The following is a 20,765-nucleotide window of genomic DNA, read 5'->3' as shown; positions in this document are numbered from 1 at the left end:
GTGCGCCATTGCATCGGAATGCATTGAAACATCACAAGCGTTAAAGCGGCCAGGCCTACTGCGTAAAGCCGTATCGCAGAGATGACTCGTAATTGGGTTGAGTTTGAGCACAGAGTGTTCGAACAACAACACAATTCTGAATCGACAGGGGAAGAAGAAGCGAAGCGCCTCGAGCGACTTTGATTTTTTGTTCATATTCATCATTTCAAATTCTCTGTACTTAACTTTCTCGTTGGGAGCAGATGGGAATCGAACCCAGAACCATTCGCTTACAAAGCGAACACCGTAACCAGTCAGCCACGACAGCTCCGACCTCTTTACCAATATTTTTTTATGAAGAAACTAAATCAATAAAAAAAAAATCTTCTGAAATACAGATTCTTGTATTTAAATTTTTACATCAAGTTTTATTTCACCGGCTGAAAAAATTAAATAAAGACTTGTATGATAACAATACTGCAAAATATTTCTTTTGCTATAAAAGATTGAAAAAAAAGTTTGTAAAATCAGTAAAAGGTATTTTTGAACATTCTAAATACTTCGCCAAAACTCAGCAGAGTAGATTCAGTTGTTTTGACGCAAACCGATTGCAATTGATGCTGTCTTCGAGTTGCTTTAATGTTTCCAATTAACTTGAAATCACTTCCAACACCTAATTTATAAACCTTTCCCCCTTCCAGAATCGTTGGTCCCGCGGCCGCAGTAAAGAACGCCTCCGCGGTTCCTGCGGACAGGAGCTGGAACGGCACGACAGCCAGAGCGACTACGCGGCGGACAACAGCTCGGAGCACAGCAGTTCGGCCACCCCGCAGACCCAGTCGCCGCGGCATCGGGCCCAAACGTTGAGCGATTCACCGCTGGCGGCCCGTCCCGTCGTGATCGAACGGAATGCCTCAATGAGTTCGGAGGGGACCGGCCTCAAACTGACCACGACCAAGGCGGACGTCGAGCTGGTGGCGGGCGTGATTGCCGGAACCAGCGGGAGTGGGCTGGTGGCGAAACTCGTTGGCAACGATGTGCCGGGCACGAGCGGGCTCGGGGTTATTCCGGGTGGAATTGGGGAGGATCCGCAGCGGAGACGGGAGGCCGTCCTGAGGCAGCACTCCTTCTTTCAGCTGCGGATACATCTGGTTAGTGGGCACAATCTGGTCGCGATGGACAAGAGCGGAACGAGCGATCCGTACGTCAAGTTCAAGGTTGGAGGTCGGTTGCTGTACAAGTCCAAAACGGTTCACAAAGAGCTGAATCCGGTGTGGGACGAAACGTTCATCGTGCCCATCGAGGATCCCTTTCAACCGATCAACATCAAGGTATACCTTCTGTAAACCATCCCATGAACTCGATGAACAACTTCCGTTCCACTTTTAGGTATTCGACTACGACTGGGGCCTTCAGGACGACTTTATGGGCTCGGCCAAGCTGCAGCTGCAGTCGCTCGAACTGAACCGGGTCGAGGAGATGACCATCAGGCTGGAGGATGCGCAGCGGGCGAACAAGGACCTCGGGGAAATCCGGCTGAACGTGACGCTGTGGCCAAAGACGCAGGAAGATAAGGAGCAGGTAGGTTGCTTTAGAATAAATTCAAACACAAAACGCAGGATTAGTTCTAGGGAACACATTCGTAGATGGCACCCTTTTCCTCAATATCTTTTGTCACCCTTCCGCTTGTTATTTTCATTGGGCACGATAAAGTTCACTAAATTGCACTAATGTAAAATATTAAAAATAATATCATCACATGTTTTCATTCATTTTATTTAATGTAGAACATCACTATTTTTCTTATATAAAATCACTTAAAATTTACAAACTGACATTATCAGTCCATGTAAAATGTTATACCGCTTTCGCAAGAACTCTTTGAAATCAGTTTTGTGATGATAACTCATATACTTTTTGGTTTGAAAAAAAACGGCGCTAACTGGCGGTTACACGGACAACAATCAGTTCCCAAAATCGTATACAAGCGTTCATGAAAACCGCCTTTGAAAAATGTACCTCCAATTTGAACAGTTTGTTGTTCGTGGTTCTGAATTTCATGAACGCTTGCTCACGATTTCGGAAACTGATTTTTCTCTGTGTGCCCGTATTATTTCTGAATTTTAAAATTTTATTGTTTTGTTGTTAATTTGTCGCTAATTTTTGGCAATTTTGCTGGCATTTTTCAATGATGAAATGCCATGAATGACAGTGAAAGATACTTTTTTTGCAAATCCAATCTGAAACTAATTACTTTTCCTGTCATTTTCGCATGACAAAACGGCCTACTTTTCTCTACTCAAAATAAGTTCTACATATCAGCACTGAAATGGGTGCTAAAAAGTTAAACTTTTTAGCACTTTTATCAAAAAGTAATAATTTTTGATAATGTCTTCTAGTAAACCTCTTTGGGTAAATGTACGACTCAGGCTAAGACAATCTTTTTTGTTATTATTCAACTGGCTGTCAAATATGTTTTGTACTTGCTAGGAGCATTCTTTTATTACGAAACGAAGTTGGCTTTGGGGTCGAACACTGTGTTACGCTTCATACCAACATTTTTATTGTATGGGAAGTGTGTTGTTCAGAAATTCCATTCTCAAGACACAGATTTTGTATAGACCACCTTTGTATAGACAGATGTCAAACTTGTATGGAAACTTATATAAACGTACCAATGAGGAAAAAGACCTCTGCAAAACGTTGAACTAAAAAAAATATCAAAAATCCAGGAAATGGCTGATTTCTTGAATTAAAATCTGAGTTTAAAATTGTAAAATTAAACTTTCGAAAATGTCAGCTTAATTAACTAAAAATATTGATGATCATTAGGGTGACAGTAAAAAAATTATTGATTCGATTCCATAGGCAAAAAATATTTACTATGATCAAAATCGATTAAGCTTTATGGGTTGCTATAGATCGACAAAGCTAGTAAAAACATCTTTTCATCTAAAAACGTCTCCTTTGTTTTTCATAAAATGTTACTTAAGAATCTTGACACTTGACAATCCGACACATTTTACGTCACCTTTTGGTGGAATTTTGTACTTTTTGCTTTTCCCCTAACATTTTTGCAATTTTGTCCATACAAAATTCGACGAGCAACAGCGAACCCTAAACCTTAACCCTCTACAAAAACAATTGTTGATCTTTAAAATGCATTGGAAAGAAGAACTCTTAAAATTTTAGAAAATTTATGAGATGGAAGTTTTACTTGTTTTACTTGTTTTATTTGACTAAGGCAATGTTTTTAAAAATGTCATTTTTTAGGGGTCGACTTTGGCTGTTTTGCCTTCCTCACCTTACTGAGGAAAGGCTATAAAATCACTCGGAAAATGAACTTCTTAATTAGACCTCCTAGACCTACTTTCATTTGTACATATCGACTCAGAATCACCAGCTGAGCAAATGTCTGTGTGTTTGGCTGTATGTAGACATGTGTACCGAATCAATGTCACTGGAATATCTTGTCACAGGCTCAACCGATTTTGGCCGGAATGGTTTTAATCAATCCGTCTTAACGTCCCCTATGTTGCTATTTAAATTCATGCAGTTTTATCGTGTATTTAAAAAGTTATGTTAAAAAAACTTTTGCATATTAAATTAAAATTATGGTAAAAAGGGTGTTTTTTTACATGAAACCCTCACATGTTATATATTTTTAGAAAGCATAAAAGAAGACCTTTTAAGTGGAGTAAGAATTTTCAAGATCTGACTTACCTATCTTAAATTACTAACAGTTTAAAAAATGATCTGAATTTACATAACCTCAAATGGTCCCGTCTGATCGCCACGAAAAAAGCCTTGTAGAGGGATGCCATTTTCCTGAAAGGCGGTGTCTGTATAATCTTGACAAAAAGTCTGTAGGAAGTCTATTTTTTTACTCGTGACTTATTTTTATTAGGACCTCTTAGGTGCTGCGATCACGTTAGGGGAGATCCCTAAACAATATGGACAATTTAGGGGATTGTAATCATTCTATAAATGAGAGGAAGGCACCAACCACCTAAAGGTGGATTAAGTTACGTTTTTTACTATATATTTTATATTTTAAATATATTTTATATAAAAAGAATATTTAATATTTAATATTTTAAATAAAAAGAACTATGTAGTAATTTTTCTAGTGTTTAAAACTATGCCTCTACGCATTTATTTACATTTTAAATGATAATGGTGCCATTTTATAGCAGAAAATGTAAAAAAAAAAACAAGCAAAAAAATTAAAAAAGTGTCTGTAAAAACATGCAAAAATTAGATAAACAAAATGCAATGGAAGAGGTGGTAGAATAGGCCAAATACTACCAAAAACAAACATTAACTAAACAAGATAAGTGCAAATTGAAATACCAAAAATGAAACAAGACAAAGAAAATTGGAAAAAATATTTGGGTGGTAGAGGATTAACTGATTTTGTTCAAAATTGGCACAGTTTCTTATTTTTATCAAAATGTGCAAGCTTAAGGGTATGTCTTAAGATTTCCAAAAAAAAAATCTTGTCGCCCAAATGATCATGAAGCACAAATGGAAATTTCTGACTAGATTGGAGCGTTTTAATTTAAAAAAAAAACTAACTTAATCCACCTATGTGGTTGATGCCTTCCTCACTTTTTACCAACAATGGGTAATATGCGTGGTTTGGACAAATATTTCAGCTATTTTTTTAGATCTAGAAAAATACTGGACTCGTTGGAAAGGTCTTTCAATTACCTAACCAACGATGGGTCGGATGTTGGATCCAGACATCGTTTACATACATTTAAGTGAGATCCGGCTTCAAAAAAGTACATAAATATCACTTAAGTGGTCATAACTCGAGACAGGGTTGCCAGATCTTCAATGTTGTGGACTCTTTGGAAAGGTCTTTCAATTACCTAACCAACGATGGGTCGGATGATGGATCCGGACATCGTTTACATGCATTAAAATAAGATCCGGATATATGTGAAAACACATTTTTATACATAACTTTTGAACTAGTTATCGAAACTTCAAACAATTCAATAGCGATGTATGGGACCCTAAACCAAGTCGATTGCAATTGGTTTGATCAAAATCGGTTCAGCCAGTGCTGAGAAAACTCAGTGAGAATTTTAGTCACATACATACATACACACACATACACACACACAGACATTTGTTCAGTTTTCGATTCTGAGTCGATATGTATACATGAAGGTGGGTCTTTGAGCTTTTAATAAAAAGTTCATTTTTAGAGCAGGATTATAGCCTTACCTCAGTGAGGAAGGCAAAACTTGATAATGAAGGCAATTTTTAAATTTCAGATAGAATCTAACGATAGAACGATAGATAGAATCTAATCAAGATAGCAAAGTGGTTTTAGGTTGAAAATGATTATTAAATTACTCAAAAAAATTACAATCTTTTCTGGTGAAAAAAAATAGCTTAATTTTTGAAAGAATTTATTTTCGACCATGTGTATCCTGATCATTATCCCGATGATATATTTTAAAATTTCATGATTGCAAGTTTTTACTTACGATATTCTTAATGTTCAATTAGACTAGGCTGGAATATTTGAAAAATGCATTATAGTTATCTTGAAGCATAATAAGCATAAAGTTAGTTAAGTGATAAATTTTTAAAGTAATACTGGAATACTGTAACAATTTAGTTTATAATTTATCAAGCATGAGATCGTACTACACTAACTTGAAGTCGCTAAACTCAAATTTGTGTTTAAATTTAAAAAAAAACGAATTTCTTTAAATAATCCAGTTTTGGACATTCGAATTTTCGGATTATCGGGATTTCGGGTAATCGGAGTGACATTGGGTCATACAAAAATGCTGAAATTTGTATGTCTCAATCTCGCCCCCAGACCCAATGTCACCCCTTTTGACGGTATCAACCATTCTCGATTTTTTTATTTAATTGTGCTGGTTTCAAATCATCCTACCTTCATTAACTTCACCATTCCCAACGTATCAGTTCCAAGATTAGCTCTTCATCCTATTTTTAAGAAAACAAAAGTAAACAACTGAGGTAAATGTATCAATAGTCGGCATGATCAATTAAAAAAAAAATACATACATTCACCTCAACCGTTTCCACACACGCTGGCAGCGCTTTCTTTTTGCTCTCTTTTTTAATCGAAATCAAATCCTGCACCCTTCTTCCTCCTGCGTCGTGTCCCCTTCAAAACTCACAAGTACTTTCAGCGCAACCCCAAACTGGCGGACGCGTCACGCCGGCTTAAATCCCAGATCTGGAGCTCGGTCGTCACGATAGTGCTGGTCGAGGCCAAGGGACTGCCGCCGGACGCCGAAAATGGCCTCAACGATATTTACGTTAGATTTAGGTAAGGTTTCGAGTGGTCATTGGAAAAAGTTTCAAAAAGATCTGCAAACTTGATTATTTTTAGGTTAGGAAACGAAAAATACAAAAGTAAAAACTCGTACCGGGCAAGGTGGCTGGAGCAGTTCGATTTGCACCTGTTTGACGACGACCAAATGCTGGAGCTGGTAATATGCGGCAAGTACAACACGTTCGGCAAGTGCACGATAGATCTGAGAAGTCTTCCACGGGAACGAACGCACGGGATTTGGCAGCCGCTGGAGGAGTGCACCGGTGAGGTGCACCTAATGCTGACCATCAGTGGGACCACGGCGTCCGAAACCATTACCGATCTGACCTCGTACAAGGAAAATCCCATCGAAAAGGCCACCCTGCTGAAGCGATACGTATGTTTGGAAAGATTAACAAATCTTGAAAATCCTTGATCCCTTTTCTTCCTCCCCTCCCGTTTCAGGCGTGGCACCACTCGCTGCAGACGCTGCGGGACGTGGGCCACCTCACGGTCAAGGTGTTTGGGGCGACCGGTCTGGCGGCGGCAGATATCGGAGGCAAGTCAGACCCATTCGTAGTGCTAGAGCTAATCAACGCTAGATTGCAAACCCAAACCGAGTATAAAACGTTAACACCCAATTGGAACAAAATCTTCACTTTGTAAGTTTCGCCCAAACGAATCGCAATCTTTCTTCACCCTTTTTTTCTTTCTTTTTTTTCTTTTGTTGGTCCCAACCTTTCAATTTTATTTCCGATTCCCGAGTAATCCTTTTCAGTTTCTTAGTTTTTTCTTCCTTTTTATGATTTGTTTTATTTTTCAAGAAAAAAAAACCGCAATTCAATTTCAATCAACTAAAATCTTTCTTCAATTCTCTAAACCCCCAACCGAAACCGCAAACAGTAATGTTAAGGACATGACGTCGGTGCTGGAAATCACCGTTTTCGATGAGGACCGGGACCACAAGGTGGAGTTTCTGGGCCGGGTCGTGATCCCGCTGCTGCGGATACGGAACGGCGAGAAGCGCTGGTACTCGCTCAAGGACAAGAAGATGTACAGCCGGGCGAAGGGGACGCAACCGCAGGTGAGACGCACGTTTCCCTTCTGTAAATGAAATCTATACACAGTGTTACGATTACAGTCGGATGGGGATTTGTAAATAATTATTTTTATCACTGCTGGGATATTAAAATGCTAAATTGGAAGTCAGGAAGTGCTACACTGTGAAAAACAACGAAAATGAGTTGCATTATTAAACAAAAGTTAAATTTTTAAAAATATGTTAAACATTTGAGTAACTCGATAACAACTCATTTTATAGAATTTAACATAATTATTTTTCACTGTGTATTGCATGTGCTTCCAAGCCCAAAAGCAATTTGAATTTGCAGGCAGTAGCATAATCAGAATCATATATTGTTGATGACGTTGAGATACCATGGCGCATGGGAGTGGTTGAAATCAAAATTAAGTTGAGGGGATCATTTGCAAGATAGACTTTAACTGTTCTTAAGGAAATGCATTAGATCGAAGTGTAAATTGCTATTCAAAATTGTAACAGAGCAATTTCAGCTCAAATCAGGAATTTTTCTGGTACTTTTGTACCCGACCCTTTCCGATTTCAATGAAACTTTTTAGACATCCATTTTTCGTGAGTCATTGTGGGACATCATTTTTCGTGTGTCTTTTTGTAACATTTTAGGCTATCTCCTCAAAAATTTTGAACGAAAAAAAAAATCGTGACATCTCCGTCAAATTTAACACATAAAAATTTAAAAATCTCATGGAAGTGGCGTGTATTTTTCTATCAGTGTATTTTTTCAGAAATCCCGTACAATTTCCCACAAGTTTGTGTTTGACCACTTTTTGATACAATGCAACAACTTTGAGTTACAGTAGTTTATAATTCTAACTTGCAACTTTTACAGACTATTATGAAAAGGAATTTTCTGATAGATTAGGTGTATTCTGAAAAGTTGAAGGTATGAACGAGACTGATAAAAAATATTGTTGCACTCCAAGAAAATATCCTAATTTGAAACCAGTTTTTTTTTGCAAAGATAAGGCCGATGCAAATATTTTTAAAAGTTTTTGTCCCTCGGCTCTGGCCGAAGTCGAGGGGGGGGGGGGGGCAAAAAAATAATTTTAAAATAACATGCCATAGTTTTAACATTTGCATGGAAAAAGTGTTTTAAAATGTATTTTACACTAGTTGCATTGTTTTGCATTAAAAGTTTTCAAAAAATGTAAAATTTGACGAAAACAAACATTTTAGCGAAAAAAAAACTTTAGCGATAGTAGACATCGAAAATTTTGAAAAATTCAAAAGATTTTTAAATCAACCCAAACATGCTAAAAATTATTCTAAACGCAGGGGAATTCATTTTAAATTGATTTTAACTAATTGCACTTAAATTTTCATAAAAATATTGAAGTTTTTTGAAAAAATATTTTTTTGCCCCCTGATTTTTCGGGCCAACATTGAAGGGGGGGGGGACAAAAACTTTAAATAAAATTTGTACCAACCTAAAGTGCTAGCTTTGTTCCGCTCTTTTGTTTTATTTCATAATTATTAATTTCAATTATTTTGTGAAATTTGAATAAAATGCACGTAATTAAGTATAAACCAGTTTAAGGCTAGGTAATGTTTAAAAAAATACCCGTTTTTTAAATAACCCTCAAGATTGAGGGAAAAAGGCGAAAATTAAATGTCGAGCTTTACTTTTGTAATAGTATCACAAAATGCTCATGACAAGTTTCCGGTTGTTTTAAGGCCAAAATATTTTAAAATATCTAAGAATTCATGAAAATTCACTTTTGGTAATGTAATTATTCGTAATGTTTTCGAAATCCCACTTGATTTAAAGTTGTAAAAACTAAGTGATTACAAAAACAGAGCAAAAAATGCGATGGTAAAAACGCATATAAAAGCGTGCACATCACCACTGTGAAAAAAAGACGATAAATATTTCAAACCCAGCACCTACAGTACGGACTGGCGCCTTAGCCCGCTGGGCCATCAGACCGATGAAGAATGGAAAAGATAAACGCATATATGAGCCTGACATTTCGGTCAAGTGGGTTTCCAATACTATTGGACTACATATTTCAGGGTGTAATATTACTTATAAATTCATAAAAAATACAAAATTTATTTTTCATCTAGTCCTTTAACACGCAGCTAGATTATTTTTTATTTATTTATTTTTTGCTGGGCACACTTTTCCAACGTTGTTTCTTTACAAAAAAGACTATATTTTTTTTAAACATTCTTTTCTTAATGATTTGCATTATGGGTATTTTAACGACACAAAATGTTGTATGAATTCAAACTTAATTTGAGTTTTGAGTGTAAAATGTGATATTTTTAAAATCAATTTTTGTTTTCCTTTTTTAATACAAAATTGTTAAAGTTTTAAATATAGTCGTAAATTTGAAAAATACCGCGTTTTGCTGTTTTTACCAATGTTGTAGATAAATTCAAAACAAAATTTACGTTATTTGAAAATAATTTTGAATGCCATTTTCTAAATACTAATTTTTTGAATAATTTGACAAATTTAATGAGATTCACAGGATGCGGTATTTTGTATAAACTTTAACTTTAAGTTTTATTTTTTTATTTTCCACACAAAAAACTTTTATGCATTGTGGTGTGTATTTTAGCGTCGTTTTGAAATGTATTTATTGATATTTATAACATTTTTTCCAAATACACTAAATTTCCTGGTTTGCATTATGGGTATCACAGGTGGCGACATTTTGCATGGCTACATTTGAATTTAAGGTGTCAAATACTCGAATTGTCACGTTTGAATTTTCCAAAAAAAGTTAATTTTTATTAAAAACTAACAATTTGAAAATCAAACTATAAGAATTTAGCATTTCTTAAATTACATTGAAGATTTAAGTGTAAAATTCTCATTATTTTTTTCTAAAGTTAGGCTGCTGCAAATATTTTTAAAAATAAAGCAGACCCGCTTTCTCACCCCTTTCAAAACCGGCCCGAAAAAAAAGGGTGCAATTTTTTTCAAAAACTTCAACATTATTATATACATAAGAGTCTAATCAACTCAAAACAATTTGAAATGTATTTCCCATGCATGTTTAAGATCGTTTTAAAATATTTTGAATTTTCATGAAATTCCAATGTACAGTACCGCAGATAAGTTTTTTTCGCGAAAAAAAAATTTCGTCAATACTTGCATAATATCTGGACTGGTGTTAAGTGCATTATAAAGTACTATTTTCATCCAAATGTAGAAACATTAAAAATCAGATAAATTATCACCGAGCTATCCTTTGCATTTTTTCCAGACCAGGAAAACAATAGTTGAGCAATTCGCAGAGATTTTGGTCACTCATTTTTTTGTCTTTTTTAATCCGGCTGAAACTTTTTTGTGCCTTTGGTATGCCCAAAGAGGCCATTAAGCATAATTAGTTTGTCCATATAATTTTCCATACAAATTTGGCAGCTGTCCATACAAAAATGATGTATGAAAATTCAAAAATCCGTTTCTTTTAAAGGAAATTTTTAATCGATTTGGTGTCTTTGGCAAAGTTGCAGGTATGGATAAGGACTACACTGAAAAATAATGATGCACTGTAGTTTTTTTTTTATTTTCAATTTCATTTTTTGACCGAGTTATGATTTTTTGAATCAATACTGATTTTTTCATAAATATTTACAATTTTAAAATATGAAACATTCGAGAAATTTTCCGATCGAAAAGCAAACAATATTTTCAAAAAAAATCAATACTAACATTTCAAAAGGGCGTAATGTTTGGTCCTTTTGAAATGTAAGTCTTGATTTAAAAGTTTTGAAAATATTGCTTTCGAAAAGATCGGAAAATTTCACGAATGTTTCATTTTTTTTTTTTGGTTTGGGTGAGACTTAGAAAACATCAATTTTCCTGTTTTTAAATATCTCAGCAATAAAGGGTCGTATCAACAATGTTCAAAAAAGCAAAATATAGAGAATTTTCTCAGCATTTCAAAAATATTTTTTTAAAGTTGGGAAAAAATGGCCCTATTTTCAAAAAATTAATAACTACGACTATTTTGAAAAAAGTTACCTAAAAATTGCTATATCTTGAAAACGGTGCACATTATAAAAATTTCGTTTATGTACTTTTTGATTGCAAATTCGATTTTACATCGAAAAATAAAGTTGAAAAATTTTTACGACCGGTATTTCGATTTTTTGGAAAAAATCAGTTTCGATTTAAAAATTCAACTCGGTCGAAGATTGTTTTTCCATTCTGGAAATTTCTAAAAAGTTGGCATTTTATGTCCCCTAAAACATATCAAAAAATAAAAAAAAATAGTGTATTTTTTTCAAATTAAGTTTTAGTAACAAAAAGTGAAATAAAAAACCACCAAAAATTTTTTACTTTGTATATTTTTTTTTAATGTAGTCCTTATCCATACCTACAACTTTGCCGAAGACGATCGATCAAAAAATTCCTTCAAAAGATACAGATTTTTGAATTTTCATATATCATTTTTGCCAAATTTGTATGGAAAATTATATGGACAAACTAATGATGCAAAATGGCTTCTTTGGGCATACCGAAGGCACCAAAAAAGTTTCAGTCGGATTAAAAAATACAAAAAAAATATCGAATGACTGAAATCTCAGAGAACTTCTCCATAGGGAAAATCCCCTCAAAGTTTAAACCAAATAAAAAATGGTAAAAATAAACTACATTCTCTAAGGCTGATATCGGAGATAAAAAAAAGTAAAAAAAGTAATAATAGTCTCTTCAATCGGTTAGAAACACTTGTGAACATACCAGAACAACAACACTGTCCAAATAAATAGGAAAAGCCAGATTGTTTCAGTTCATTGCACATGCTAGCCTTTTGTTCCTTCCCCGTCCCAATCCCATCCACAAGACATCGAAATCCTTTTTGTGTTGAAAGCTCCCCAAGGCCTCTTTCTGCGAGCATCTGCTGACCTATTTGCTGGCAAAAAGTTCATCTCTCAATGTGTGGGAAAAACGGTGAATGAAACTATCTCTTGTTGGTCGTTATTTACCATTTTATTCTCCCTTCTCTAAGAATGCTCACCGGCTTTTCACCAAACGGATTCATTGTCCGCCCACAATTCCGAACCATTTGCTTATACATTTATTTTATTTATTTCATCCTCTTTTCCTCGCAACAGATTCTCCTCGAGATGACGGTGGTGTGGAACAAGGTGCGGGCGGCGCTCCGGGCCCTGGAACCGAAGGAGGAAAAGCTGGTCCTGCAGGAGGTCAAGTTCAAGCGGCAGCTTTTCCTGAGGAACGTTACGAGACTGAAAGCGGTTATCGTGTACTTTATAGACGTAGGACAATTTGTTCAGTGAGTACAGCTTGAGTGGATTGTGGGGTTGACCTTAATCGGAGATTTATTTGCTTATTCTTTTTGTTTTTTGAAGGAGTTGCTTCGAGTGGGAATCGCCGGTGCGGTCGTTTATTGCGCTGGTTTTGTGGATCTGCGGCTGCATTTGGTTCGACATTTCGACGATTCCGGCGGCGGCGCTGCTATACTTGCTAAAGTAAGTTTGAATTTCTTGCCTGAGAAAAAAATACTAACAGGTTATTTTCTAGAAACTGGCTCATACGATGGCTAACGGGTTCAGCCTCACCGTCCACGGCGGACGAATACGATGTAGCTAGCGACGATGAAGACGACGATGATAAGGAGAAGGTACCATAAATTTAAGATTCAAAATTGAGTTTTCCAAAATATCACAACTCACTTTCTCTTTGAACCTTAGGAGGAGAAAAAGACGATAAAGGAAAGACTGCAAGCCATTCAGGAAGTTTCGCAAAGTGTTCAAAACACGATCGGCTACCTGGCGTCACTGGGAGAAAGTGTGAAAAAGTATGCAAAATCAAACTACTGCCCCCATCCACAGTCTAAATCTGAACCCCTTTTTCCAGCACGTTCAACTTTTCCGTCCCAGAGCTTAGCTGGCTGACGGCAACGCTGCTGCTGGCCGCCGCCCTGGTGCTGCACTACATCCCGATCCGGATGCTGCTGCTGCTGTGGGGCCTGATCAAGTTCAGCCGGCGGCTCATCCGGCCGCACAGTGTGCCCAACAACGAAGTGCTCGACCTGCTGTCGCGGGTGCCGGACGATGAGGAAATTGTAAGCGTTTTTTGACATTTTATTTGTTTTTCGCCATTTTTATTTGTTGACATTTTTATTTGTTTTTCGCCTTTTGACATTTTTATTTGTTTTTCGCCTTCGCTTGTTCCAAAAAGTATATTTCATTGAGAAAATTTTGAAAATATCCTTAAAAGCCAACGGAGCAGTTCTCTACCAAAACCGGAAATGGATTTTATTTGTATTTTTTTATTTGGATCAAACTTTTTTGGGGCCTTCTCTATGATCAAAAAAGCTATTTCGTGTCATTGGTTCATTCATACAACTCTCCATACAATGTTGGCTGCTTTCCATACAAAAAAGATACGTAAATATTCGAAAACTATAACTTATGAATGATTTTTCTGATCAATTTGTTGTCTTTGGTAAAGTTTAGGTATTGATGAGGACTATTAAGAAAAAAATAGATACACGGAAAAAAATTGCCGTTTTATTTATTATTATTTTTTATTTTATCTGGTTGTCAATATCCAAGGGACCATCGAGGAAGAGAATCATCAGTTTACAGAACGATGCAAAATGAAGACTCAATTGAAAATATGTTTTTCTTGGTACCCAGCTATGGGAGAGAATCATGGCAATGTCCAGCAAACAAAAACAAACTAATGTCAAACACCCTTCAAAGCTTCGTTTCGCTAAGAAAAATGTCTATGCAAGCCATGAAATAGTTACAATATTAACAACCGGAAGAGATTTTTAAAGCAAACAGAATCCAAGGGACCGTTGAGGAAGAGATCCTTCAAGCAAGAGAAAATATCGAGGAATAAAGCCAATCGAAATATGCAGTTTGAAGGGACTGAAGAATTCATCGATAGATGGAGCAATATTGATATCGAGAAGATCGAGAAGTATGGTCAAAAATTCTGCCACCGAGTTATTATTTTTACAAAATAGTGATTTTTGGAAAAAGTAGAATTTTCATTTAAAAAAAATTACTTAATTTTTATGTACAATTGAATTTGCAATCGAAAAGTACTCTACAATTTTTTAGGTATCCGGCTCCGTTTTCAAGATAAAGTTACCGAAAGTTTGATTTCTGTGAAATATTGGCAGCTTTTCGATATTTAAAAATAGTGACCATGAGTGACCATTTCTGAAAACATGTTTTTTGATAAGTTTAGAAGATTTGCTATAAAATTGTCTAGAGACTTTAAAGATTGGACCTCTGGTTGCTGAGATACAGCGGCCCAAAGAAAAAGAAACAGAAAAACTGAAGTTTTCTAAGTCTCACCCAAACAACCCATTATTTTCTAATGTCGATATCCCAGCAACTATTGATCCGATTTTCAATGTTAAAATATGAAACATTCGTTAAATTTCCGATCTTTTCTAAAACATTTTTTTAACTTTGAACTAACATTTCAAAAGAGCCAAACATTCAATATTACGGCCTTTTGACATGATAGTCTTGATTAATAGAAAAATTAAATTGACGTCAAAAATGTTTTGTATAAAAACTCGGCGGCAGATTTTTTGACCTTTATTCTCAATGGCTCAAACGTTGAGGGTTTTTGTCCTTTAAAACATATTAAAAAATCACCAAAATCAAAAAATTAGTTTGAACCAAATAAAAAATACAAAAAATAAAAATGGTCGAGTCGGCCGATTTCGTAGAGAGTTTCTCATCGATTTTTGACTATTTAGAGGATTTTTCATCGTCCATAAACCCTATTTGCCTTTTTCTGTTTGCATTTAAATTTTAATGTTCTTTTATAAGTTTTTCAAAAAGTCAAACGTCAAACTAAACACTAAAATGCTAAAAAGTGAGAAACATCTAAAAATTACATAGAACAATTATGCATGAACGACACTGCCGCTCTAATCTAGTCCATCCCATATGTAAAAAGTGAGTGCTGAGATAACGCTGTTAGAAGCCTAAAAAAAGTTTCACCATTTTTCTCATTCTAAACCAAAATTTTCGATCTAATTTTTTATACAGTTATTTCGATATCTGTCTAAAAACACCACTATCATAAATTTGATTTAAAAGACTAACAATTTGAAGCTAAATTTGTGGAATTTTCAACAAGAGACCGACTCGACTTTATTTGTCCATAAATAAAGTCAGGTCAGTCATGGTATCAAGGTAGGCTTGAGCATTTACGCCAGAGGTTCAACCTTATTCAACTGTCATTTACAGGTTTGTTTTGGTAGTTTTCCAAGTAATTAATGGTCACCAAATGATACAAATTTGTTGATTTCAGATTTTTATAGAATTCCAAGATACAAAAATATGACCAGCATCGACACCAGATTATTTTTTAAATAATACAGAGGCAAATGACATAGGAATGCAAATCTCAACTGCTTAACCCCTCGAAATTAATTACAAAAAACCCGCTTTTCGGAGGTGGAATCTTTTCCAGAACCAGGATCAAGCCTATTCATTCAAGACAAAATAGAACTAATTGTATGGTGTAGATATCAGCCGTAACGGTATGCATTTTATTTTTTTCTATTCGTGGTTTTCCCTTGAAAAAGAATGAAAGCAAAAAGGTTTGGATTTTTTCGTTTTCAGTATTCAAATATTTCTTCAGAAATGAACAGTTAATGATATTTTCAAACTTTACGTATTCATAAAGACATACTCTGTAAAATTTAAACAATTCTGCATCCACTCAAACGATTTGCGAGGCATTTCTATATGAGGAACTGATTTGCCTTTATGTTGCATATGGGACAGCACAAAAGTCATATTTATTTTGGAATTTTTAGAACAAACATGCCTTGTTTATACGATAGGCTAAAATAATATGTAAAAATAAGACTTTTGTGAAGTTTATCTCATTTTTGACAAAAATACGTATGGGACGGACTAGATTGGAGCGGCAGGGCAACTCTTTGAAAAATTATCTAAACTTCAAAAAAAAAGAAGTGATATGGAATCAGGATTGTGTTTTTACTAGAATGTAACAGTTCTGCTCCAGGATGTTACATTTGCAATTCAGAGATTTGAAGAACTTTTCAACTGAGATCAATTCGTAAGCCTATTCAGGGAGGGTACATATTTCTAAGTTTAGATTTTGCTTGCTAAGTGTTCTTTTAGGGGAATTTGTTTTTAGAGAAAACACCTAATTATTTATTAGAATAACAATATAATGAAAAAGATTTTTTCTACATTTCCCATGCAATCGTTATTTTTTTTGTTGAAGGTAGTCTCAATTTCACAAAACTATGTATTTTTTATAAAAAAAATCGTTTTTGCTTTTAACAAAGTACAAACATGTAGTTTAGTGAAAACATTGAGTTTTTCATCAATAAATATTATTAATTTCAAAAAGTTTTTGAAAATTTTTATTTAAAATTTTCAATACTTTTTCGAAAATCCGTAGTTTTGAAAAAAAAGTTTTTCCACAAAATATTTGTTGGATTTTTGAATACCTTACCAACCCCACTGAAACGGTGATTTTTTTTCGAACATAAGTAGTTTTTCTGAATATTTAAAGTAAATTATAACAAAAATATCACCTTCAAAAAGCATGAAAAAATCACGATCATTTGATACCCATATTGTGAAAAACAAAAGAAAACATTTTTTTAAAGACGTTGTTTTGTGAAAATTTTGAGTAGTTAAAAAAAGTGCTTTCAAAATTGATGAAAAATTCCCAATCATTGCAGAAAATGCGTAGGTTTGCGAATTGTTTAGTTTTTTTCATGAACGATTTATAGAATTTATGAGATCTTGAAAATTTTATAGTTTTATTACGGTTTTTTTTTGTTGGTAATAAATCTAGTTTTAATTGCGAAAAATAGAGTTCAATCTTGTAAAATATTTTTGTTTTTTTTTTTCGAACTCACAGCCGTTAGATCCTTTCGTTGTTGCATTTAGTAGGTCGTTTTCAAATTTTCATACTGTTAATAATTTATTTTTTTGTGAATAGATATAGAAACTTGAATGTGATATCAAAAATAATTAAAATAACGCTTTAAAATAAAGCATATTTTCATATTTTCCAAATTTTAAAATTTGTATTATTTGAATTGGATGAAATTTGTCTATGCATTCCTTATGTCAGCCGTAGGCAGTTTACATCATTCGTTTTTTCACACAAGGCTCGATACAATTACGTGAGCTAAACGTACAAAAATAAGCATGTGAAACTTGTTGATTTGTTTTAGGGGACAAAAAAGGCATATTTTGTGTTAGATTTTAAGATGATGCAAAAACTGGTACAAAAGATATTTTTTGAAAAAATCATATTTGAAAAAAAACACAATAAATTGTCAAACAAAATTATTTCAAAGCAACTTTTCAGAAATGCAAATTAAATTTTGCCATTGAATGAAATCTCTTTTCTAAGTACGGATTTTCGAAAAATAATATGTCGTTTTTATTATGACCAGCCAACAATAAAGTAAAGAGCCCTGTATAAAAATACGTATGATGTTATGATCAGTAGATCCAAATTTAAAAATACAAAACAATTTATTTGCAAAAAGCTAGTAAAGTACTAAAAATTTTGTCCTGTTATTTTATTTTATTGCCAATCAATTTAAATTTCTGTAATATTTTATGTCAATTTTTGAGATATTGTTTCAAAAAATTTCTGACTGCATCAGATTAAACGAGATTTATTTTGTCATTTTGCTGTTTTGTTTGCAAAACGTTTCATTAAATTTCAAAGATAAAATATATTTTCCCACTCTATTTTCCAGATCATGTGGCGCGAGTTGCCACTCCACTCGACGCCCGAGCTGGCCCGGAGGGACCCACGCAAGAAACACAAAACCTCGTAATGCCACCAAACCACCCTGAAGCGGTACTTTAGGGAACATCTTAGGAAGGCTCTAAATATCAAAAAGGAAACCTAGAACAAAACTCACAACGCATTGGGGCTTTAACTTGTTAACCTTGAACACACTATCTCTCTATCTCTCTCTAGCAAACTCTAGTTCATCGTCGAATCAGTAGATTTTTTGCTAGTTAAACAAACAAACAATTTTTCCCCCGAAATACTTCCATTCTTCATAAAGCTTTTGAACGGAGAAGTAAAAGTACTAAAAACGCACTAAACAGCAGAAGAAAGCGCTTTTACCATTTATCGAGTCTAGTCTAGTTAGTCGAGCGCTGAAAGCGCGCGAGTTCACGTTTTTTGAGTTACCTCTATTATTGTCACATCTAGGAAAGATAACATTTAACAATCTCAAATCCATTTAAGCGATTTATTCCAAGAAACCTTAAAACAATCCAGTCTCTCCAAACTTTTACAAGAAAACAACCAAAACCAATCCCAACCAACTCTATAGAAGATATTTAGTCTATATTGTTACTGTAAAAAAGATAAATAGTAAAAACAAATAAATGGTTTGTTAACTAAAAACGAAAAAAAGAAAGAATATTAAGGTGATTTGTCAATTTCTCACTTTACTCTTTTACCAGTTTTTTCATTGTTGTCGTTTGAAAGTTTTTATATTTAAAACAACATAGTTAGTTAGTTAGCAACTCTTAGCCACATCACATTAGCACCCTGTTTAGGAAACGCATCTAATCGAGCAACAACAACAAAAGAAATCGAATCAATGCTAGTGATACATAGAGAGGCCATACGCTGAAAATTAAACGCAAAACTGCTTGTTCAATCATTCTCAATTCTCACGCCCCCCGCGCTTGTCACAAGCGGGAACCAAGTCACGTCACGTCACGCGTTTCCCCGGAATCCGTCCAACTCATAACTACCATGAGCGCAAAAAAAAATAATGCAACTTCATTATCGAACAAATCAGCTGTGTAAATATTGAGAGAAAACAAAAAATCGAACGACGAATCATTCATTTACAAATCGAGCAACTTGCAGTATTGTGTTACTTAACCATCATCAGAAATAAACAACAAAGCTTCTATTTTTTATAAATATTATCGTTGCACGTCAAAACCATAATTGTGATTGTCAGTCATTCCACTTTGATTCACTTTTGATTCGAGTGTTGCAAGTTTACGTACAATTCATCGATTAAGACACCAATTACGAAACCAAACAAAGGTCAAATTCACAGCAACAAAAAAAACTACCAACCGATTGACTGATTTTCTAATAAGTTAGAATCCCAACCCCCAAACCCGAAATTTCCCCTGCCACCGAAACGTTAACCCTCGCGCACTTTTTGTAAAAAAATAAAATAAAACAAAATTAGATAGCGTCAATTGTGTACAAAAAAAAAGTAACTTTAAAAATGTCTCTATTTCTGTCGCAACTTTTTGCGTTTTGTTTGTTGTGAGAATGTTTTATAAAGTTAAACGCTTTTTTCCTCCAGAGAGGGAAGCACCTTTGTTACTGTAAATGATAAGTGCACCCCTTCACTAGAAGTGAAACCCTGCTCTGAACACTTATGGAATGAAATGTTAAAAAAAATGTTTTTTTAATGCTTGAGAAGATGTGTGATCGGTTCAAAGTTTCATTTTTTTATTTGTTATTTATTGAAAAGATTAGGAATAAAAAAACAGAATAATAATTTGACACAACATACAATTTCAAATTCTCCAGAAATAAGTTCTTTTAGCACTTTCGAACCTAATGTCATATTAATCCAAAAATCATATTTCACGTTAGACCTCTTTTCAACCAAAAACATTGCTGTAACAATCAATTTAGAATTTTACATTTGTTTCATTCCATGTCAACTGTTGGACTTGACCTTTACAGATTTGAACCACACTTTCTATTTCCGAGCAATTTTACATAAAAATCAATCAAAATCTAAAACTAGAATGAACCTTCGCAAAATCAAACTATTTTCAGTAAAATCGCTATTTCTCGTCAATGGTTCATTCTAGTTTGAGATTTTCATTGATTTTTATTTTAAATTGTCAGGGGAACACGATAACAAAAATAACAAAAATATTGAATGGTTCAAAACCAAATTATTACACTAAAAGTTTAAATAAATAATATTGGGATGCATTTAAGGGTTATTTTTTGTTTCAATCATAACGTCGCTTCTGTGTTACACAGCAAAAAATCCGATGGTAAAATCGCATGCAAAAGCATGCACATCACCTTCGTCAAAATAAACACTTAATATTACACACTGCAGGTACAATTTTTGCAAATACAAAAAAAAGCTGCAATCGACGGGATTCAAACCCAGCACCAATAGTAAGGACTGGCGCCTTAGCCCACTCGGCCATCAGACCGATGAATAGCTGTAAGGATAAACGCATATATGAACTTGACATTTCGGTCAAGTAGGTTTCCCATACTGATGGGCTACATATTTCAGGGTGTAAAATCACATAACATTGCATAAAATAATGCAATATTTATTTTACACCCAGGCCTTTTACACGCAGCTGGGTTACTACTTTTTTAGCTGTGTA

General features: G+C 34.4%; 1 protein-coding gene across 7 annotated transcripts in view; it reads left to right on the top strand.

Annotated features, from left to right (window-relative positions):
• LOC6041058 (multiple C2 and transmembrane domain-containing protein) overlaps positions 1-19,456 on the top strand; it is a 105,400-nt gene extending 85,944 nt beyond the window's left edge. For 6 of the 7 annotated variants that reach the window (XM_038261556.1, XM_038261558.1, XM_038261552.1 and 3 more), the window contains exons 5-16: positions 681-1,310; positions 1,369-1,560; positions 6,156-6,304; positions 6,368-6,686; positions 6,755-6,951; positions 7,193-7,373; positions 12,462-12,640; positions 12,717-12,836; positions 12,889-12,988; positions 13,059-13,165; positions 13,225-13,432; positions 18,107-19,456. In XM_038261556.1, the coding sequence (XP_038117484.1) occupies positions 681-1,310; positions 1,369-1,560; positions 6,156-6,304; positions 6,368-6,686; positions 6,755-6,951; positions 7,193-7,373; positions 12,462-12,640; positions 12,717-12,836; positions 12,889-12,988; positions 13,059-13,165; positions 13,225-13,432; positions 18,107-18,187 (2,463 nt within the window). In that variant the 3' untranslated portion in view covers positions 18,188-19,456. The remainder of the gene's footprint in view (positions 1-680; positions 1,311-1,368; positions 1,561-6,155; positions 6,305-6,367; positions 6,687-6,754; positions 6,952-7,192; positions 7,374-12,461; positions 12,641-12,716; positions 12,837-12,888; positions 12,989-13,058; positions 13,166-13,224; positions 13,433-18,106) is intronic. The other variant, XM_038261557.1, reaches the window with a different exon arrangement.
• Positions 19,457-20,765: the final 1,309 nt, after the last annotated feature.

This window comes from Culex quinquefasciatus, chromosome 3, assembly GCF_015732765.1.
Source record: "Culex quinquefasciatus strain JHB chromosome 3, VPISU_Cqui_1.0_pri_paternal, whole genome shotgun sequence".
Lineage (NCBI taxonomy): Eukaryota > Metazoa > Arthropoda > Insecta > Diptera > Culicidae > Culex > Culex quinquefasciatus.
This window is presented reverse-complemented; position numbering and strand designations above follow the sequence as displayed.